This window comes from Pectinophora gossypiella, chromosome 18, assembly GCF_024362695.1.
Source record: "Pectinophora gossypiella chromosome 18, ilPecGoss1.1, whole genome shotgun sequence".
In the NCBI taxonomy this organism is placed as follows: domain Eukaryota; kingdom Metazoa; phylum Arthropoda; class Insecta; order Lepidoptera; family Gelechiidae; genus Pectinophora; species Pectinophora gossypiella.
In genome coordinates this window covers 6,477,547-6,501,631 of record NC_065421.1, presented here as the reverse complement: position 1 = coordinate 6,501,631, position 24,085 = coordinate 6,477,547, and the positions used below count along the sequence as shown (strand labels likewise).

The window sequence follows — 24,085 nt, the reverse complement described above, 5'->3', positions numbered from 1 at the left end:
GTGTCGAAATATCGGGAGTCTCATATCCCTGTTTTAAACGCGGTAAGAACCCGTTATTATGTGTTTTAATTATGATAATAACCGCGTAAACTTAAAACAATGGATATTTTTTATGTTCGTTATAAGTAGAGAAGTCAATGAAGGATCAAAAATCATCAAAACCGGACTTTTTCCTCGCAAATAAGAAAGTTCGTTAGGATGCTCTTGCTTCATTGATTCGACTAAAGTGACATGTCATACGTACCGACTCGTTACGAAAACCGTGTATTCCCGTGAAAAATGTTTCAGAGCGTAGAATGAGTCGATGCAGTGCATTGAAAGCGTAAAATTTTCGCATTCAGCAGTAGTGAATACGAGAGGGCATGACGTCAGTGAGGCATGAACCGTGCGCGGCTGGCAGACGAGTGTGTCATACGATCCTGTGCTCGCGTCCTGTTTACATCCGGATTTTGTATTTTATATTTAAAGAAAGGAAGAAAAAAATATTATTTAGGACACCATAGACACGGATTACATATTTATATATACATTACGTATAATGACATCACATCAAAAGTCAACGCACACACGAAAATATTTTCTATATAGAAACATGGAAAATGAACACAGAAACCACCCACCGATGGGTTTGTACTTAAGAGTTAACTACGCCCTTATCTCTAACAGGGTGAGTAGAGCCACATGTCGTCAGTAAGATCTAAAAAGGCCACGTTGAAGCGTTTCATTTAAAAAGCAATATTGCAATTTGTTTGCACATATAAAAGTAAGTGTGTGCACTTGCTTGTCAACAAATGTTAAAAATTAAAATCAAACGCGCAGAAGAGAAAAAACATAGCAATATAAATAATATAGCAATCTCACTAACTCATAGCATATTATTTGTAATTATCCCCCATAGTATTCGTTACGATGTCACACCCTGTATACTTTACTTTAAAAAAAAAATGAAATTAAAAAATAAATTAAAAATTAAATATATTTTTTTAATGTTCAATTTAAATTGTAATATTGTTTTTATGTGGCCTTTTTAACACCCCTGAATGAATCTCAAGATGTATAAATGATGATCACCGTCGATGGGACGGTTAAGTAAGTAACTTCCCACAGTAAAGTTCATTGATCTATGTAAGAATACCCAAAGCTAAATGTGTTATAATAACTGAACTTTTTGAATTAAAATATTCTAATTTTGACGACACTGAGTACTCTACACAAACATACATAGCCGCCAAAATTCATTCTATGAAATATGTTCCCCAAGTGAGCATTTTATCGCTTACTTCGATTGTTCAAATGTTGTAAAAAGAATTCTTCTGTTGAAATATTTTTATTACATTGATCTAAGCTTAACATTGTTTGTTATTTGGCTCGATTCCATACGTTCTATTTGTTTTTACGTAAGTAAGTATACATTTTTGAGTAAACATTGTAAGTAAGTATATGGAACACATTTAAAGTTTCCATTGATAAGGTAGAAGAGGGACAACTAATGGGAGTTACTTAACCCTTTCACGGACAGACACCATGGGTCATTGATGGTTCATAATAGGTAGTATGACACCATGGAATCGGAACGTCCGTAGACGTTCTGTCCTTGAAAGTGTTAAGCGAAAATTCAAATGAAGAATTATTCTGAATAATAATCATATCTAGGTATTAGTATTGCCTATAGAAACAGCCTCAGTGGTTTAGTTTAGAGTGTTAGACTCCTTTGGAAGGTCCAGGTTCGATTCCTGATGGGGATGTCCCCATCAGAAATCACTTTGTGAGACTGTCCTTTGTTTGGTAAGCACCTGATTGTCCGAAAAAGTAAGATGATTCCGTGTTTCGGAGGGCACGTTAAGCCGTTGGTCCCGGCTATTAGCCGTAAAAACACCTCCACCAACCCGCAGTGGAGCAGCGTGGTGGAGTATGCTCCATACCCCCTCCGGTTGATTGATGGGAGGCCTGTGCCCAGCAGTGGGACGTATATAGGCTGTTTATGTTATATTATGTTATGTCCACTATTGATTTGCTGTGACTATTATGCTGTTTATGGCGTCTATTAACCAGTGCATTTCTTATCCCCCCTATGGTGAATAGGTAATGCGGAAACAATAACATATTGCGTTCGGAACCAGGGATCGGAGCGAGAATTCAAAATACGCCAATTCGTATAACAATAACATAAAAACAAATGACTCGCAACATAAATAAATAGAACAATTTTGGTGAACGATAAAAAGTTTGCTATTCTTCAGTCGGTGGGTATCCTGCGAAAAAGATTGAAAAGAACAATTCCAGAAGAGCTCAAATATATTTGTATCTTTGTTATTTTTTCTTGAGAAGCTTTATGGTCTGTTTATTAGATATATATAAAAGGAGAAACTTACTGACTGACATATCAACGCACAGCCTAAACGGCTAAACGTAGGCACTTGAAATTTGGAAGGGACGTAGCTTAGGTACCGTAGAGGTGAACTAAGAAAGGAATTCCCGAAATTCCCACGGGGACGGGAATTAGTTAGAAAATCCTTCCACGCGGACGAAGTCGCGGGCAAAAGCTAGTTAGATATAAACCTGGTAGACTGTTATGATTGCAGTATGTTCTTGATTAAAAGCGTCCAAAGGACGTTATATACGATTCTGACCCGATCACTCTAGCTATAGCGGCGGCCAATCAGCACGCGACAACAAACACAGGACCCTGATACCAACCCCGCTGGCGTGGTCGACGATTTCCCACATTTAGCGCTTACCGCTATCGACCCACTAGGGTTGATTATTCTTTCTATTATGATCCCCTCAGATGACGCCCTGAGCCGAGGTTCGCGCCCAATAAAGCACCCACCTGCGACCTCAAAGTGAGAGGCAAGCGTTCTACCAACTGGGCTACCACGGCTCCTATAGATATTTTTTGATATTGACATGAATTTTAGACCCGAACGATATCTAGCACATGTTTCCATAATAACAAGGTAGAGTTAATGTGTAGAGAACGGATCAGGAACATCAACAAGCCGGTACTTTCAACTTGGTGTAAGATCAAGTTGCGACTACAAAGTTCAATCGACTGAACTTACCAACAAATCTAGCTTCGGAACTAAACCAGCTTGGGCTTCAGAATTCTCGCTCTTTTCATTTAAACCTATAGAAATAGAACTTTTTTGCTCTTCTGCACCAGTGTTTTACTATTGGAACTACTTGTGAACGGACCAAAAACCTCTGGGGATCCATCTTTCAGGTTATTAATTAGTAAGTATTGTTATTTCATTGCCTGTGTGAAATGTGTATATGCCTGCAAAGGAAATATGCAACATTTATTTATAACTGTAATTAAAATACATAAAAAATATCTTTATAATTTTAAGCATAGTTTAAAACCTATGATAAAGTTAAATTCATCATAATATTTAGCGTTATTTCGTTTTCATAGGGTCCATGGACTTAACTTGAAGATTAGTGGTCCAGTTTTTACCATCATCTCAGCGTTTTTCTCGTTTTTATACTAGGGTCCGCTTACCTAATTCAAAATTATTGTCAGATCTGATTAGTTTTTACAGAAACGACCGCCTGACCTAATACGAAGGGTAAGCAAATATATTTTATTTAGAATATTATCTAAGTAAAGTAATAGGAGGCATGGGTACCTCTGGCCATCTCAATTGGGAAAGAGTTGTGAGCTTATGTTATGTTAGTACCGGGGGGTTAAAATGGCCACATCGAAGAAATTCATCTAAAAAACCAATATTGCTATTTGACATTTGTTTGCATTGCGCACTTACTTTTATATGCGCAAATGTCAAATTGCAATATTGCTTTCTTAGATGAATTGCTTCGATGTAGCCATTTTAACCCCCCGGTACTAACATAACTTAAGCTCACAACTCTTTCCCAATTGAGATGGCCAGAGGTACCCATGCCTCCTATTACTTTACTTAGATAATATTCTAAATAAAATTTGTTGCTGTACAGTGTTCAATGTTAAGCTTGATGTGCATAGAGCCTGGAAATCGAGACAAAGGGGGCCTAGGGTTACGCCCAGGTGTATGTAACCGTAAACAACATCCCGCGCCTCAACCCGTTTGCTCCGCTTTCCCGGCTGTGTGCAGTAAGCTAGTAAGCATTGGACTAGTTTAGTCAGTCTCGCCGAGAACCGAGTCTATTTCCTTCGTCTATGGCATGTTGTACGTATCGTTATGTGTTTGTTATTTCCGCGGCTTATATAGATCCCTCCGAAACGTCTATCGTCGTACGTCCTTATATCTTCCGCGTCTCGAAGGTTCTAGTTTATTGGTCGTCTGAGCCGACATCCTTTATGTTATTGCCATTTGTTATATATATTGGAAAGCTCCTTATTTTTGTGTTTGTTGAAGTTTTTTTTCAAACAGAATTGTGATTGTCGATGTACCTAATTTTTCACTTGGGTTCGATACTCATTAATATTATATATATCCAACACACTTACATAAGTTATTCTGTAAACCTAAATGTGATACTTAAATGAGGTTATTTTACCTTGCGCTGCAGAGTAAGTCGATTAACTATTAGGTATACCTACAATATTCTAAAGTTTTGGCAAAATGGAATTCTATAGTCTCTGCTTACCCCGGTGGGAAATAGGCGTGAATTTATGTATGTATGTATGTGTCTAAAACATTCTACAAATTGAAAATGTTTTGTATTTTGTAATTCCTGTTTGTGAAGTAAAGTATTTGTTATGTTATAATCAGACCTCCAACATTGGACTCCAAGAAACTTACAGTAAGTAAGTACTTACACAGAAACAAAATTCAACTGTTTTGTTTGAGAGAACTATGTAGCAGCAATGGTAGTAATTTAAAATTACCGACGTACCTTCTAACAGATCCGGTCTTTCCAAACATCGGCTAAAAGCGTGGAAAAAGTTAGCGTTTTGAAGTCGTAAGTAAACGGAAAGTTTTCAATCGACGTTAGTACAAGACACGAGTTTATGTCCGTTGCTGCGGCAGGTGCTATACAGGGTGGCCCAGAAATTCATGTTCAAAATGAAAAATTAGATAGAGGGGCTCATTACCTACATAAACGACCCCATATATGTTCAGCGATTAATTACGGTTTATGAGATATACAGGGTGTTAGTGACATCGTAACGAATACTGAGGGGGATGATTCAGACCATGATTCTGAGTTGATATCAAGTGGAATTTTCCGTCGCAAAATTCATGATTTTTTTTTAGTTTTTTAAATTTATTTTCAATTCTATACTTTTGCGATGAAAAATTCCACTTGATATTAACACAGAATAATCAGCTGTTTCATCCCCCTCAGTATTCGTTACGATGTCACTTACACCCCGCACAAGTACATACTGTACCCATACAAGTAGGTATGGGTGTTAGTGATACCGTAACGAATACTGAGGGGGATGATTCAGACCATGATTCTGAGTTGATATCAAGTGGAATTTTCAGTCGGAAAATTCATGAAAATTTTTGTTATTCTTTTTATTATTTTCTGTTCCATACTTTTGCGACGGAAAATTCCACTTCATATCATCTCAGAATCATGGTCTCAATCATCCATCAAAGTTTTCGTTACGATGTCACTAACACCCTGTATAGTCTCTGCTTACCCCGGTGGGAAATAGGCGTGAGTTTATGTATGTATGTATGAGATATGACCCATTTTGTACCTTTTTCTAGATTTTTTACCTTACTTCAGAAATCATCATTTTGTCGCTATCTCTTTCTCAATAATTCGTTTATTTTATTTCACATCCTAAGGTTGTGTACCGCTAGCTGAAAAAAAAACCAGTCAAATCAAAGATAAAAAAGCCTTATGGTTGTCTGGAAGATATTGCTTTAAGCGATTGCCAGGCCGCCATTTGCCATGTACCTAGTTAAGTCTCTATTGTAACTATTTTATTTATTTTGGTGCAATAAAGTATATTTGTATTTGTGCTTGGGTAGTGTTAGATAGAACTGAATCGATTGGCTAATCTCGACTGATACATCATTATGCTAATGAACGTCACAACACTGGCTTCTGTACTTTGACAGATCTAACTCGTATCGCGCATTTAAGCTATTGTAAAATATTTTCTATGTAAGTATATTGAAATAGAAACTGTAATTGTACTGGTCTTAGATGTTCTGTTTTAGTAGGTAGGTTACGCAATATATGTTTTTTTTTTCCGATTTGCCGCATTAACTTGTTAACTACTTGGCCAGACAAATGGGGAGCGTTGAGGGCTCTCAACTGGTACAACATTTAACACAACAGGTCTGAGGATGCCCAGCTGGGCGCGAACCTCGGCTCAGGTTCGGTCAGGCCGTCTGATAGTATAATATATTATTATTTTACCTGAATGAGAGCAATAACTATTGAAGGTAGCAAGTACCTAACATGCTTTTTTAGATACCTACTTGTGTGCGAGATTACCTAATCAAATGAATGACGCAAGTGAAAGCAGCAGAGCAGTTGCATGCGATTCTGTTTTTAAAATATCAATATTGTTTTATAAATGAATTAACCTGAACTCGCGTATTAGGTTAGCCAGGATAAGTCGTGGTAGCCCAGTTGGTAGAACGCTTGCCTCTCACTTTGATGTCGCAGGTTCGAATTCAGCACAGCCCTGACCCAATGATTGTCGAATTTGTTATCGAATTCATGTTTGGAACATAAACGATTATCACGTGCTCAGCGGTGAAGGAAAACATCGTGAAGAAACCCACATTCCTGAGAAATGTATTTTCGGAGGTATGTGACCTAACCTGTATTGGGATGGTTTTCCCTTCGCGGGTTGGAAGGTCAGACAGTCGCTTCTGTAAAAAACCGGACCTGTCAGATCTTCAGTTTAGGTAAGCGGACCCTGTGAAAAACGGGATAATGCAGGGGGATGATGAGGTTAGCCAGGATAACGCACATGGCGACTGGCGAGTGGGGCTGGGCTTTAACTTCCTCTAGTTTTCCAACGGAATGCTTTATGCGACCTGCCCTGCCATGTACTAGGTAAAACTGATTTCAACAGTCTCTAACAAAAAGTTGGAAGTTCGATGTACTAACCAGTTTTACTGGACACATTCCGGGTTCTGGATAACTTTAGGGTAGTTGTAAAAGTTGTTATTTTTAGTTTTTGGTAAAGGATTCATTTAGTTAGGTATTCGATTTGGGTTAGATCATTTTTTTTTAATTAAGATGGGTTTGCTCTTGACTTTATTCGTCCACGAGGAGAAGAAGAGATCGACGTTGGAACGAGCTTACCCAGAAAATGCCTATTCACCCGTGATTTAAAGGGCCGAAAGTTATAAGATACAGGAAACACCGACGCCGGCAGCCCATTCCATTCCTTGGCTGTGCGCATTATGAAAGATGAAGCGAAGCGGTTGGTGCGGATTAGTGGTATGTCAACTAAGTAAGGATGGTAACCCGCCGTACGTCTGGATGTCCTTAGATGGAATGGACTTGGTGGAACGAGCCGAGCTTTATTTATAACAATTATAGTGCGATGCAATAACCCTATATGTTATTTACTTGCTTATTCCTGTATTTGCTTATTTGGATTGTAGGTTCAGTAAGATCTACTCTGAAACGGCGCGCGTGTATGAAACGATTGATGAATGTGGAGGTAGAAAGAGAAGTGTGTCAGGATGGAAGCAAATGGAATTCCATAGTCTCTGCTTACCCCGGTGGGGAATAGGCGTGAGTTTATGTATGTATGTATTCCTGTATTGCTCCGGGACGCGTCTCCGACTCTAATATTTAGCAAGTCCTTTCACCCTAAGGTTGCCTGGAAGAAATTGCGATTTAGCAATAAGGCTGCTGATTGTGCTTCTCTTGTCACTTTGTAATTGTTTTTTTAATTTTGTGTTTATGTGCAATAATGTATTTTGTATTGTATTGTAACCTAAGCTTTCAATTTAGATTACTATTTTTTAAATCATTTTGGTAATAATTTGCGCATGCACTGTTCGCCGAAGCTTTCCTTTTGTAATAAGTAAGTTATTACTGTTTTTTTTACATACGTACACACATCCTTTCCTCACGCCTATTTCTCCCCGGGGTAACCAGAGACTAGAATTCAATTTGCTTCGATCTTGTTTTTTTTTAATTTAAAATAATGCTCGGTGCGGTGTGTACTTAGATCGTCTTGCGATGGATGTACGTCTGACTACTCCAATCGGGATATAGTCGTGAGCTTATGTTATATGTATTAATAGAGAAATATTACTTTTACGTGTATTATGTCGTAAAAACCGACAGAGGGATTGTGTCCTCTAACATGATGGACTAATATTATGGGCGATAGGCTGATCCCTTATCACCATAAGGTTCATCATATCCAGCTTACGACACCGTATCAACAGTGGCTGCAAGTTGTCTTTGATTGCTTGTGGCTCTGCCCACCCCATTGGGGATTACGGGCGTGAGTTTATGTATGTATGTATGTGTATTACGTTTAAAAATACGAATTTTATAGTACTGTGTTAACAAAGAAATAATACTTGGTTTCAAACTATAAATACGTTTTGCCTGTTTGAAACATCTTTTCTGTCTCTATTCAGATAAAATTGACTCTAAACTCTAAAATTGTTGAAAATACATTAAATAACATGAATTTGGTAAAGTTGTTCCAGCGTTCCTCCATATTCTTCTTTTTACTGAGGTTTTTGCTAAAAATAAACAAATCAACATTATGCCTCACAGACGTTTGTGCAGTAATCATAATCACTAATAAACCCCTATCCAATTTTTACCTACTTAATAAGAAATTATTGTAAATAGACTTTTTATTTTTGTAAAATATTTTGCATGAGATATTTCCGAGAGCTTTACTATAAACTCGAGTCGGCAGGGTATAAACCATGAGTGGTTGAGGGGCGCTGTGGTTGCGAACACCGTATATCACAGACCGCTGATTAGTGGCCTCCCAGCGGCCTCAGCTCCTGGCAAAAATATTGAATATTCTCTGCCAATACACTGGTGGACAGCCGCCGTCCCCGGCGAGGCCCCCATCCGCCCGGTCCATTAAACCCCCTTGCCCCCACCGCGTTTATTCGCTGGAATAGTGTGCAATAAAACGCGAACGCCGACCGGCCGCTGGCCGCAGCAAAAAATACAACCCTAAAAATATTCTTTTCAACCGTACTACGTAGATGTGGCATGGCCCCACGGCCTCACTGGACGTGAAAACGTTGCTGCCTTTTCATGTTTGCAGCTGGATTACCCACGGAAAAATGCACACAAGGACTCCAAATTGGACTCGCCATGCTTATATTAGATTTCACAAAAACCCTTTCATAATTATGACTTGCTTCCTAAAACGCTCCATGAATTTTCGCCTTTGTGAGACTAACGTTATGCAAAGAAATGACGGGTTTGTTGCGGACCTGCTAGAACAGCTGGCGTTACACGGGAAATAAGATGATTTCCGGGTCAAGTTACATTTAAGCGTCACCGGACTGAATCTCTGTATTATACGCATGATGGCCCGTGGAAATAGAACGATAAAATATATTCGAAAGATAAAAAAGAATCGGTTTGCAGAAACTAAATTAAAAAGTTGTTTGCGTCCCTGGTATTTTATTGGAACAGGTATATTCCCGTGCAAAAAAGTTTTAGCAATTTTATTCTGCTCTAAAACAGTTGCGTCAGTTTGTTCAGTAATTTGAGTTTTTTTGGCCAAAAACTCGCGTCCGTTGGCCTGTCACACACATGCGGCCGTGTTGCCGGGGAGGGTATATCTACCTCGTATAAAACCGTTCTGGGATGATCGAGTATTAATTCAGATTTGTTCCGATTAAAATTTCGTTTCCAGCAATTTGGATTAAAATACCGCCCCGGGAACTCCAGTTGTACTGGTATGTGGGAAAATAATCATCATTTTTTGCAGATGTTTTCATAATTTTGACTATTAATTAATAATGAAAATTATATAATGTTAACCATTGTTGTGACGTGTGTTACGCTGTTCATCATGTTATAGATGAGACGAAGTTTTTAGATATACATTTTTGCTTGACAGTAGTAGATCTACATTCATAACCGGTATTGCACATCGCATTTGCATTTGATATCAGAACATCGCCGAGGTAATATCCGTAACGCAAAACCTAGAGAGTTGCAAATTCATCTTAGTTTTTAGCGCAGCTCCATTTAATTTGCACGGCAATTGTAAGTCGTTTGCCTATTCATCTGCTTCTGCGGGAATTACTCCAGTAATTTCACTTCTCAGAGTCAAATTAAAACAGTGAGAATTTAATTAAATGTGTAAATGGGTGGTCGGAAAAATCCGCGGGATTGAGCCAGTAGAGTGGTCGCAGTGACTTACTTAATTCATAGCAACGTCGCGAGCGCCCCACGCAGTGCTTTTAGGGGGAAATATCTATCCTTTTGTCATTATCATTTTTATTTGACAGGTTGAAGATGACAGGAAATAGAACTTGAGTCCATCGTCAGGCTTCCAAGTAAATAGTAGTGAAGTTATCATAGGTTATTTCAATTACTTTTTTACACAGACTACTAGATTAAACAGTTTCAGTTTAAACTTACATGTCAATGAGTATTTCACAAAAATGGAGTTGAACAATTTTCATTTTTAGACAATACGGTAATACATTTCAGAAGTGGGATGCTTGATACTACTCCATTAATAACAGTTTAGCAATTTCTCTTGTATAACTTATATTTTCTTAAACCAATGTATGATAATACTACTTCAGATGCTCGACCAAATGGCTAGAATCACTTAGTTTAGGAAAGACGCAGTTTTTTTCTTAAGTACTTGCACCGATTAAGGGCCCGACTCCTAATAAGGACCATGAGCCAAAACTCACACTTCTCATTTTCACTGCATCAAATTTCCCTCGCAATATCCTAAACCACCCATAGCCAAAATGCAGTCGCGGTATTTTGGTTGAACACCGCCACTTTGACAGTAGTTTTAGGTTTGTGTCAAGCAGCTGATTGAAAGACCGTTCTAGAAAATTGATGCGCCTTCTTTTGTTTATTTTGGTGAAAATAGCTAACCTAACCTAACCTAACCTAATTCTGTAAATAATTTTAATAATAAAACAAACTTTTATGTTCTAAAAAAGTTCTGCCCATAAATTACTTTGTTCTAGTAACAATTTTTGCTACAAAATGTAATTTCCTGCCCAAAAGTCGAAATTCTAATAAGGACCACTGTTTGGGTTCGTATTAAGATCCGGGCATTATTAAAAAACCTACGCTTATAGCGAAAATCAGCGCAATTCGCCAATAGTGAGAGATTTTACATACTTTATAAAGTTTAACAAATTCTTATGTCCTTAAAATATGAATGTATGATGATGATGGATGTATTGTTGGTTTATGAATCAAGATTGAACAATTCAAAAATGCTTCTTTAATACTTTAAAGTTTAAATATGGTCCATCATGAGTATTGATACTATTAATTAAAAAAATATTGGTGTTATTTTTTAAAATATTGTAATAAATTGCTAAAAACGTCTAATTATTATTTATAAAGAATAACATTTTTTGATTATTGCAATAAAATTCGATTTATTTTTAATTTTCAGTTTCATAGCCCAATTAAGCCCCCTTTATAATTTCTGCTCTTTTGGTGAATATTCGTATGTAATATAATACTAATTAGTTATAATAAATAATTCTGTTAATTTAACAATGCTGTTATTGCAAAATAATTTAAATACAATAATTTTATTACGGCCCTTATTAGCAACCCGGGTTCCTAATTTGGCCAAACATAACATAAACAGCCTATATACGTCCCACTGCTGGGCACAGGCCTCCCCTCAATCAACCGTAGGGGGAATGGAGCATACTCCACCACGCTGCTCCAATGCGGGGTTGGTGGAGGTATTTTTATGGCTAATAGCCGGGACCAATGGCTTAACGTGTCTTCCGAAGCAAGCATCTTGCTTTTTGGGCAACCAGGTGATTATCCTGTAATGTCCTAACCAAACTAGGGATTACAAAGTGATTTTTGTGATTTGTCCCCACCGGGATTCGAAGTCGGGACCTCCGGATCGTGAGCACATCACTCAACCTCTGAACCACAGAGGTCGTCGAAAACTGCACTTGATATGAATTAATGACTCATTCAGTTGGTGTTTGTAAAAAACATGAGTTCGCATTTCGTATTCTCGTTATAAGAAATGTCACATCACTGTCAAGATAAAAAATATGCGACTCTTGATACCATTTGTAGTCTGCGGGGATTCCTTATATCCTCAATTCTTCGAGCACCCGTTCTTATCAATAGGCTTAGGTTGTTCAAGATCGTAAAAGCTGTAATCGAAATAAAAGAAGTCTTGCAGTAAGCCAGGTATTAGGAGATATTCCTTGGAATAATTCAGGGGTTTTCTTTGTAGATTGAAACATAAAATAAACCAGCCCACGTATGGTTTGGGTTTAAAAGGAAATCTGAGATCGTCTGGGGTATGTCGTTAAAAGTTTCTTAAAGGATTACATGCGCTGTCTGGCTGTAGACATAGACTAGCTCGTATGTTGCTAATGCTACTAATACACTAGACTGTATAAAACACCTATTACTTATTATTATATAATCTTTGGAATCTCGTTAAAGCTGTTGTTGGTTCTGCATTGACTGCATGACAACCGAACCGCGCGCGGTGCGAATCATATCGACCGCTTGAACCAATAAACGATTCGAATTGTATCTTCGTAGATGGACGTCAAACGGCTATTGGTCGAAGCGCTCAATATAACTCACACCATGTCATGCAGAGCCGGCAGATTACTATACATATGTCTACTTAGGTAAACACGTACTCGTTATATGAGCTATATCAAGAGCCTATGGCGGCCTAACTGCCTAAATACCAGGGTAGGTAAGGTCGGTCAGTGACCTATGATAGAATAAGATAGGTAGTTAAGATTGAGAAGGGAGTGTTAAGTTGGTTTGGAGTGGACACGTATAGAGCGGATGAAGGATAATAGGATGGTAGGGTTGGCAGAGGCAGACCTAGAAGCACGAGCATTGACCAAATTGGAGATGTCTTTAGAAAAGGTTTAGTACGACGTGTATGAAACGATTGTAGAATGTGGAGGAAGCAAGAGAAGTGTGTCTGGATCGAAGCAAATGGAATTCCATAGTCTCTGCATACCCCGGCGGGAAATAGCCGGGAGATTATGTTTGAAGAAGAAAATCATTCATTACTTATTGACATTGGGTACAAAGAGTGTCAGCTAGTTTTATGATGTTGACGAATATTACGAACAAAAGTCTCATTCTTACTTTATGCTGCCTAACGCGTGAGTGTGAGCGAGACTGTCAATCTGCGCGCTCCCCCTTAGGCTGCATTTCCATTGACGCGGAGCTGTGCGGAGATGAGCGGAGATGTGTAGGAATCGACCAATTACTGTGAGGGAGAGAGTGACAGAGCGTCTTTGTTTTTCGCTCTCTCGAACGTTGTGATTGGTCAAATCCGCACATCTCCGCTCTCCTCCGCCCATCTCCGCGTCAGTGGAAACCCGGTCTTACTCCAGTACTGCTGAGGTTGGCGCCCAATACGAATTGGTGCAGGCGGCAGAGTTACCGGTCTAAACGTACTATTAGTCTTTATTTTAAGGCTCTCCCAAGGATTAGGACAACAAAGACGTTTCGAGATGACATCATAAACTTGCAGCGTAATATGAATTTTATCTCGTGATCCATTTTAAAGTGAACTTCGTTCGACCTTAAGGCAGATGTATGAAAGTTTCTAAGAATAAGGTGTCAAGGAAAGTGTGGCGGTCCGCTCAGGGGAAATGAAATTGCAAAATACGTCCAGAGATGAGACCGTGTCCGCGACAGATACGCTTGCTCCCTCACTATTGAATGTCGCCTCTGATATTCATTTTAAAACTAACTGTATTTTATTTTAGCAAACTCTATTTTTGCATTTAAGTATATGTTTTTAAACAAAAGTTATCGGGAGCGTACGTTATCAAGATTACTTTTGTGGATCATTTTCTAGCTTGTTCTAATTATTTAGTAATGAATGTCATTCAAAGGAAATCTAAATATATAAAAGGAGAAACTGACTGACTGACATATCAACGCACAGCCTAAACGGCTAAACGTAGGCACTTGAAATTTGGAAGGGACGTAGCTTAGGTACCGTAAACGTGCACTAAGAAAGGAATTCTCGAAAGTCCCACGGGAACGGGAGTTAGCGGGAAAAAACATTTGTATCAAAAAAACATTCTCATCTCTGAATTCCAGTCGAAAGCTTATAGGTACTTTAGGGTTAGCCTACTCTGATCGTATTTTCCTAAATTTATATTAAACCAAATTATCATAAACCAATAATCTAGAAATTAATAACTATTCATTATTTAACTGAGCTTCTTATACTCTAACCTCATTTAAAAATAATAAAATTAAGCATTTTTTAAACTTTCTCCCACACACACAAACATCTCTCTTTTATAACACGCCACGCGGACGAAGTCGCGGGCAAAAGCTAGTCTAGAATAAAAATTTACAGAAAAATAATAAACACTTTTTAAAAGTTCCATCTTTCAAGATAAGCGTTTGAATTCATAATTAGCTAGACTTTTAGAAGATGATATCAATTCTCACCTATAAAAACCTTTTAAAAATCTAGACAACTATTTTCCTTTAAATAGATAATACTTACTCACTTAGATATTTGAATAATACTTATTTCAGCAGCTATTAAGTGAATTTAATTTCCTGTTTTATGACTTCTGTCTGATCCCTTGCGGATAATGCCTAGAGTAGAAAGAATGGATTGCCAAGCTTCGTAAATTCGCAACCCTTGCACTCTTACTGCAGTTATCTTCGTACTTGCAGCTGGGGAATATGACTTCGAGTAACCTTACCTTCAGTGAGCTCTTTCTTCGCTTTAAAAGTAAATTTTTATGGCAGTTTTCCTTTGCGCAACATTTTATACAAATTGCTTACTTATTTTTGTTTGAATTGTTGACATGCAGCCACTCTAGGTATTAGGTCGGGATTCCACCAAAGCGGAGATGTGGGCGGTTGCTGTGGGAGAAGAGATGTTTTTCAGCTCGAAGAGCGAATTCCCATCGGAGTTGTGCGGAAACGCGTACTGTGTAGCAAAGGTGTGTGCTGGCTAGCCTTGCGAGTACGTGAGGCGTTGAGTGCTCAATACGCATTCTGACAAGAAAGGTACACGATGTTGATTATAGAAATAATAGTATATTATACAGGATGTTAGTGACATCGTAACGAAACCTTTGAGGGACAATTCAGACTATGATTTTGAGTTGACATCAAGTGGAATTTTCAAAAGAATGGAACTGAAAATGATTAAAAAACACTAAAATTTTCATGAAATTTCCGACAGTAAATTCTACTTGATATTAACTCAGAATAATGAGCTAAATCATCCCTCTAGATATAGTATGTTTCTTGGATAATCTACAGCATTGAACGATCAATCTCCTTTTAGTCTTTGGTCGTGCTTGAAAGCGAATTGAAACATCGTTAGCGGCGAAATATTTCTATAAAATACACAGGTAAAACAACTCATGGCACGTTACACATATAAACTAAAATCCTGTGTGTAAACTGTGTTTATCCAACAGCTACAAAGTTACTAAACAGCAGGGGAGTCGATTAAAATCCGAATAACAACTGTTTACGTTGAATTTGTATTCCCTACACGCGACCGCCGCCCATGGGACGACATAAATTTCAATTTATATACCAGATCGCACATATGAACGATTATATGGGTTTTGTTGTATAGATATAAAAAATAGAGTTTATAGAACACGTAAAATAACGCTCAGAATCGATGAATGTGACGAGGTAGGCAAAGTAAATGAGACCAAAAGCATTGTCTGTCTGCCCTTCTCACCCAGATAATAAGACAAGAATAAATAAATAAATATCAAAATTAGTTCAAAAAGGAATTATCTATCTGTACTGATAATAAGGCTAAAGAAACAAAGGGTTTACACGTGCGTTTTGTTTTATCGTCGGCACGAGGAAATCCTGTTTTTGTGAATTATCGCGTAGGTGACGTATTTTTTTATAATTGTTGTTTTTTACTGAGCAGGCACTGGGGAGTTTATATCACAGCGAAACTGATGACTTTACTCTGCTAAAAAAGGGCAATATTTTATGTCTCTTTTACGCATCAATGCTGGGCAAAGGCCACCCATCTCTTTCTAGCTATTTCTGTACAGTGCGCCATCTTGCAGTTTGTTTAGGAAGGCATCCCGATCTTCAGTCCATTTTTGTCGAGCTCAGCCTCGACGGCCACGGCATAGAATAAGTTATAATACTATGTACATAGAACGGCAACCCTCCGCTACCCACTAGCGGCTGAGCTAGGTTTACCTCACCCCTCTCGAACATAGTCTAGACTTGAATCGTATGGCATCAGACGTCACTCGTATGGCATAACGTGGGGTGGGTGGGGAGTAACCATGGTAACCACCCGTGACCTTGACGCATCTAGCCTGTCGGAAAGGTAGGTGTAATAAGCCCTATACTATTACGAATGGACGCAGCACTACGTATATAGACTGTTGATGTTATGTAATAGGGAACATGTAAATAAAATACATGATGATTTCCAAATACAATCCCCACGAAATATTCCATGTAGCTGTGAAAGGGATCGGTCTCGCCGCTCACGACGCCACACGTACGCAATTTATTGGCCTCTAATAAAACAGAACACATCTTGTGCATTCCGCGGCGCGTGTCTAGGGACCAGCTATAATCACGTTATCAACCCATGATATGTTATATCACCACAGTGGTGTTAGTGACATCGTAATGAATACTGCGGGGATGATTCAGACCATGATTCTGAGTTAATATCAAGTGGAATTTTCTGTCGGAAAATTTATGAAAATTCTACTTGATATCAACTCAGAATCATGGTCTGAATCATCCCTCAAAGTTTTCGTAACGATGTCACTAACACCTTGTATCTGAGTTCAAGTACGTACTTGCGTGCCCATTGAGAGACCATGTCAAACTTTGACGTTTTGACTGCATCGGGAACTAGTAAAAGTTCTCAAATTGTACATCCATCTTATAATTTGTAAAAGTAGACACTAAAAAGTTTCTCATTTCCCGCTTACTTTCATTATCATCGGTGTAGCGTTCTCTGTGCCACGTTTTTAGATAAAAATAGCGCAATGGTTTCACTCTTGCCTTCCGCCCCGCAGTATATTATTTATTTATTTATTTTTTGTTGCACCATCCCGCATCCAAGTTGTAAATGTTTGTCTCCTTTTGTTGGTTGCCTGGAAGAAATTGCTCTAGAGCAATAAGGCCGCCCAAATTGTACTGTATTCATGTGTTATGTCTGATTGTTGAAATTTTAGTTCTGTGCAATAAAGTATATTTGATTTGATACTCGATCTGACGTGAGTGGGATAGCGCCCAAAGTAGTCTATTCATCTATTAAAGTAGACTCCTGTGCTCGGCGTCTGAATAGTTACTGCTGTCCTCTGTCAGGTTCCAAGTTACAGTCCCTGTGACTTGCCTCTTACGTCCTGCATTGTCGTACCGATGGCTCCCGCTTCTGCAACCGTTGAAGTTTTCACCCGTATCCCTGGACAAGAGTTCTACGTTATACCCCGTTAGTCTGGGTCCCTAACCGAACTCAGCCACCATCTGGTGACGCACCGAACAAGAATTACCCCAGTGAAGGACAGAGAAGATGTCTCTGTCCGTCCTGGGGCCGGGTTAATGGTCTTGTATGAAAACAAAACCAGAGACCGATTATTTTATCAAGACTTAATTAACAGAGTTGATAAACTAATCGGGAAATGTGTAGGTCCCAATCATATGTATAAGTAAGTGAAATTCACTTACTTGTGTACCTATTATAAGTCTCCGTTCTGCTTAGCTACCACTCTGAGGTTGTATATTTATGTTCATTATATCAAGGTATTTGCTCTCACGTGATATTGACCCTCGAAATCACATATATTTACGTTCACAAACAAAATTAGCGATGACTGATAACTAAATGAACCTACGTGTACTTATAATATTGTTTACAAATGTTGACGTGAACGAATCTTTAGGTAGTAGAATTTTAGACATTAACTCTGCCGGTAGATTTATAAATGTCATATTTGGGATGTCTATTTTGTAATTGTTTTTGAATGGAATTCTATAGTCTCTGCTTACCCCGGTGGGAAATAGGCGTGAGTTTATGTATGTATGTATTTTATAATTGTGCTATTTATTTTTTTGTTTCACAAGTGTAAATCAGTCTAGTAAGTATGTAGTTCAAAACATTATTTATATTTTTTTCTAAGGAGATGGAAACATTCTCACGTGTTTTTTAAAGTCAGTAGATTAAGAAAAGTTAATATTAAAAAAGTGAAATGGGCGTGATAACGTATGCGAAGAATATTGTTTAAATAGTATATAAAACCTTTTATTTTTTGTGACGTGATTAAAAAAAGAGAAAGAGAGGCGTGATGACTTGGACGTTTCCCGGAGGCACTGGCCGGAGAACGCATAGGACCGCGAAAAATAGAAAGAGGAAGGGGAGGCCTTTGCCCAGCAGTGGGATCTTGTAGGCTAGATTAGATTAGATTAGATGACGTGACTTATTGTAGATTTGCCGTTAATGGAATTAACTACTTGGCCGGACTTTACGTTACTATAATACTTAAATTTAATAAATTAGGTGTAAGTAGGTACTTAACCTTGTGGTCTGGTTTTTATAAGGGTTTAAGGAGTTACTTCAGAGCAATAAAGCCGAGATTCTCAAACAGACAGATTTTGCAATACGTTCCTAACAAATACAGACAGACACAGATATTACTTAAATAAGGAATTGAGGGTGGATAAGAACTACAAGTTTGATCTGAATATCTACTAGAGGTTACTCAGAGCTGTGGGAATTCGGTTTGAAGAGCTCCGCAAATAGATCTGATAATTGTGTGGATGTAACTTTTGCTATGTGCCCGGAAAGATAAACAAACAGCTAAACCTAGCTCAACGCATGGTACGGTCATGAGTACCATGTCATATTAACTTCTTTGACAAATTCAACTGTAAGTCTTACTAAATGTTAAATATGATAATGCAACAGGATTCTAAAAGTGGGTACATGCTCGTCTTGTAAATCTTGCTTCACTCTCAGTTCAGTAAAAAAGCAACTATGAAACTCGGTATGTATTCTAAATACGTTTGATATATATCTTTTGCTTCATTTACTTTGTATAATACAGCCTAACCCTGACTCAATTCACTTAAATCACGACTCGTTGATTGAAAAAATGAGTGAAACGTAATTTACCCATCAGAGAGGATTCAGTTTGGAGCGTTTCGCAAACAGATCTCGATAACTCATTTCACTTACCTCCACTGTGGATTAACCCGCATTGCTGCTGCCTCTGCGCTCTGTGGGGTTGGGTTCCGTGCTCTTTGTTTTTGTATGTCTCTTCAATTACATACACACAAATGGTCATCTCACTCCTGCAATTTCCATCAATGTCATCATCGGGTAAAAATGTGTGGTGTAATTTTTTACCTGGAGCTATAAGGTGAAATTCATAGGTTTTCGAAAGAAATACTTAGGCACCAACTAATAATATATGTACTTACAAAAAGTAATGATATCCCAACAAAACATAAATGTGAAATGAGAGCCAAGTTCAATATTATGATACACCTATGCCTTGGTTGACTTCAACGACAAAAGAAGTGAGATCTAAATGGGTGCCAAGTTCAATGGTCAGTCCTGAAATTTATTTAAGTACTTATAACAACATATTGGTGCTAATTCCTGTAAATACTATCTAATTTTATTTTAAGTTATATCTGTCATTTTCTTATCCGCCGTAAAGGAAAGGGACGGGTAATCGACAAGCATAAAATTTATGGAACACACGTCAATTTTAAGCACAAATCTAAACCAACCGTCTAAAAATTTTACGTTAGTCAATAACCCGACACATTAATTTACTCATTCTTCCTAAAATTAAGAGCTGTGAATCATCCGTCCCTTTCCTTTTCGACGGATATGAAAATGACGGATATAACTTAAAATAAAATTAGGCGGTGTCTGCAGGAATCGGGGCCAATATATAATTTCTTCTTATAAATTAAGATAACATATTGTAGCCTAAGGTCTGACTTGGCTAGTTTTCGAAATGACGTAGTTTCAGAAATGTTAAATTGACCTTCAACAAGTTTCTCCATGAAAATTATGTTGAATAAATGATTCTGATTTCTTTTTGATTGAGGGGAGGCCTGTGCCAGGCAGTGGGACGTATATAGGCTGTTATGTTTATGTATATTGATCATCTTATCCGCTGGCCCGTGTTGCTATACAGGGCGTTAGTGACATCGTAACGAATACTAAGGGGAATGATTGAGACCATGATTCCGAGTTAATATCCAGTGGAATTTTCCGTCGCAAAATTCATGTTTGTTTTTAGTTTTTTTTTAAATTATTTTCAATTTCATACTTTTGCGATGGAATATACCATAAGATATTAACTGAAATTCAAATTCAAAAATATCTTTATTCAGTAGGTCACATAGTTACACTTTGAATCGTCACATTTTACATAACGAACGTCTCCGCCTAAAACTACTGCAGCTTCTGACAACCTGTATAGCCGGGGAAAAGAAGCTGCAAGAAAAACCTCGGCACAGACTAATAAGTAGTAGTAGATAACTCAGAATAATAAGTAGTAGTATGTATAAGTATGTACAGGTAGCCATACAAGTATGTATGGTTGTTAGTGATATCGGAACGAATTTGCGACGGAAAGTTCTACTTGAAATCAACTCCCAATCATGGTCTGAATCATCCCTCAAAGTTTTAATTACGATGTCACTAACACCCTGTATGTCTTAGTCTAGTTACTATTTTCAGATTATTTTTTTATCTTTGATCTTCAGATTATATTTGATCAATTCAAATACCCAATCACCCATCACATGAGGCAAGACGTGATCTGTTAAGCTTTCCACACATAAATATGACTACCTAAGTCGACTATTAAGTACAAAGCCAGCAGTATCGCCTTCAAGCTTCAGTTAACTTCTATGACGTATCCGAGATGTTATAAGAAGTCATCTAAATGAGAAAGTTTGTTTGTTCTACAAGAAAGTAGGTACCTATAGTAAATTTGAAGAAAAATAAAACTTTTTTGGCAGCAAGAAGTTTGACTCAGCAATCTTTATCTTATTGGCAAACGGTAGCCCGGGTTATTGCTTAATGTAATATATCTGATTTCCTGTGCTTGATTCAGGTAAGAAATGATAGAATAAGTTAATTATTTATTTTATATGTGTATGTGTCAATTCTATGGATTGTCGCCGTCAGGCAAGGATATACAGCTTAACTTTTGATTTGCTTTATATTATAAAACTCAAGTAAGAGGTTATGATATCCATATTTTTAGCATGTGAATGTTTTAAGTTGTTGGTCTCTTCTGGAGTACTTTTTCCAATAAAGAATATGGGTAGAGCTCCGCTACAAGAAAGCTACGATTGAAATTAACGCGAATGACCCAAAGGTAAGGAAAAGACTCCACAAAAAATGTATTTCGCTCACCTTTTTTTTTTGCAATCTTCTAATGGTTTTGCTTATCTTTCTTGCTCTGTCATTCTCGTCTGGCGTATTTGAATTATTCAAATAAGAAAGGAGAGTGTAATGTAATGGAAAAGTCTGGAGGTTTCGGAAAAATGTAATAGAGGCAGATTTTTTGTATGTTCATATTAAATGTCGGAGATAGGCGGGCCGACTAGCAAAGATAGGGGCTTGGCGCGACTCCAAACATTATGGCATATTTCAAAAAACACTTTAAAATACTTTATGACGCTCGTTTTATAATTCGCGCGTGATACTGCAGGCTAACATCAATATTATAATACGGTTGATTCTTGTTTTTTGACAGATGTACACTGAGGATGTAGGTACATGACAGAGCAGGTTCGAATATAGCATTGCTCTCGGAGCTAATCTAACCTGTATAGCTTTTACCTTTGTGACCGCTTCTGTAAAAAAACTGGACCTGCCAAATCTTCAGGTTAGGTAAGTGGATCCTGCGAAAATTGGTAAACGTGCTGTCCTAGATAGATAGTGCCTTAAACCAGGCAATAATTATAGCCTCAATCGACTGTTGCGTCGTGCATGTAAGTAGAATTTCGGTTTTCAAATATACGCATATTTTATTCGTAAGTTCTCTTTTAAAAAGAACTATTTTATGACCGAAACACGCATTCAATTTTCGGTGCGTATATTTTATTGGAACACCTCAGACAAGAAGAAAGGAACCAAAGATGTCCTAAACTAACAACTTACCGATTTCCCCCACACTATTAAAAGTGCCCGCACCTGTCAAAACCAGCGCTGTTACCGGTGGATATTTGTAGTTTTGTAGCTGGGGATACTTGTAGGAGAAAATGCCCCATTTCTTTTTATTTAATTTACAAACTTAACACTATCATAACAGGAATATCACCCAAATCTATAGTGCAGTACTAATGTTCACCTATGAGTAAGATACCTTACTTAAGTATTATATCTTTTAATAAGACCTCACTATAGTAAAGCATTGCTGCTATCTTCTATTGTCGCAGTCAACACAGTGAAAAAACACACTTGCATTCACTTTTAAGATGCGGTCCGGAAAACGTCTCTTTGTGACTTCTACGACATGCCGGAGGAAGTATAGTATAGGTACTAAGTATATAATGGAACAGATTGAAAGATATAAAACTTTTCGGTAATCAAACTCTACCATCTGTTTTAAAGTTTGTTATCTAACGAAATACAATAGAATAGATTTCAATGCCATCAACTGAGATTGGATTTCGAAACTATTCAGATTGGAAAAATCTACAATTGGATTCAGTTCTGTAGAAGGATATCTTCATATAATATTTTTAAGATTTTTACAAATAAAATTCTTACTCCAAACCGATACAGTGACTGCCCATCGCGCGGGAGTTTTAACTCCCTTATTATTATACTAAGTACATTAATATATCTCAATATTTAAATCGTATCCTTTTCGTAAGACCGAAATCATGTTATAGATTTTCACATTGCTTTAGGTCGAGAAGTTCAGCAAAGAAATTCCGAATAAATTTATTCAGCGTCGCGAAATTGAAATCTCAGGTGGTCGTCTTTCGACCTGATGGCGCTACCACCATAAGTTGACCTTTCACTCTTCTCTGTTGTAACCTTGAAGGGTCTGAAACGCGAGCGTTTGAAGAAGATAGCGGCTCAAGTTACAGTGGCGTAGGTAGATCCTGGATTTGTATTCTGCAGCCCACGTTACACCGGGCCAGCGATCCGCCGTGATTCGGTAAAATCTCCGTTGTAAATCTACGTATTTTACTCCTTTCTAGTATCGTATGTAAAGCTTTTAAGGATTCTCAATATCGAATCGATATAGAATCGAGTCAATATATGCAGCGGAATTTAGTACCTACTTAATTTTATATGAGTTTGTGTGTTTCAGTAGCTAAGTCCTGGTTTCAAGGTCCAGTTTGGACTTTTTACTTTTAAATAGTTTATTAAAACTATTATTAAAACATTAAATTTTCGCCAACCCTTTGATTTATATTGTTTATCTGTTTAAATGTATTTTTATTATTTGTAATGATGGTCGCTACGAATTGTCACTCTTGAATTCATAATATGTAAATTATAATTTGCCCTTAAATTTATAATAGCACTCTAACACTTACCTTACTTAATATCCAATATCTCTCAACATACGAGTAAATACTCATCTACGAGAGAGTTACACAGCCTGTCTGGCCATATAGATATGAGTATCGTATCGAGCCGTACACTGCAAGCAATAAAAATGCCGATATTGGAGCGACACGAATTGCGACGGTACGAGAAAATAAGATTTGTAAGTGTGATCAGTAAAGCGGTTTACAAACTAGCGAACGCGCGAATTCACGTGGCGCTCGTTTTACGACTAGTACTTAGATATTTTTATGTTTATTGTTGTTGTCACGAAGTTAACGGCCAGTGGTTGCGCTCTGGGCTCGCGATACGGAGATTCGGAGTTCGGATCTCGGGGGGACATATGTCAAAAATCATTTTGTGATCCCTAGTTTGATTAGGATATTGCAGGCTAACCACCCGACTGTTCGAAAA

At 37.7% G+C, this 24,085-nt stretch overlaps 1 protein-coding gene across 1 annotated transcript in view; it reads right to left on the bottom strand.

Annotated features, from left to right (window-relative positions):
• LOC126374975 (cyclin-dependent kinase 20-like) overlaps positions 1 to 23,769 on the bottom strand; it is a 43,377-nt gene extending 19,608 nt beyond the window's left edge. Inside the window, exons 1-2 of the mRNA XM_050021781.1 lie at positions 23,662 to 23,769; positions 19,310 to 19,425 (exon numbers count right to left, since the gene is read on the bottom strand). Coding sequence (XP_049877738.1) covers positions 19,310 to 19,418 — 109 coding nt within the window. The 5' untranslated portion in view covers positions 19,419 to 19,425; positions 23,662 to 23,769. The remainder of the gene's footprint in view (positions 1 to 19,309; positions 19,426 to 23,661) is intronic.
• Between the last annotated feature and the right edge of the window lie 316 nt (positions 23,770 to 24,085).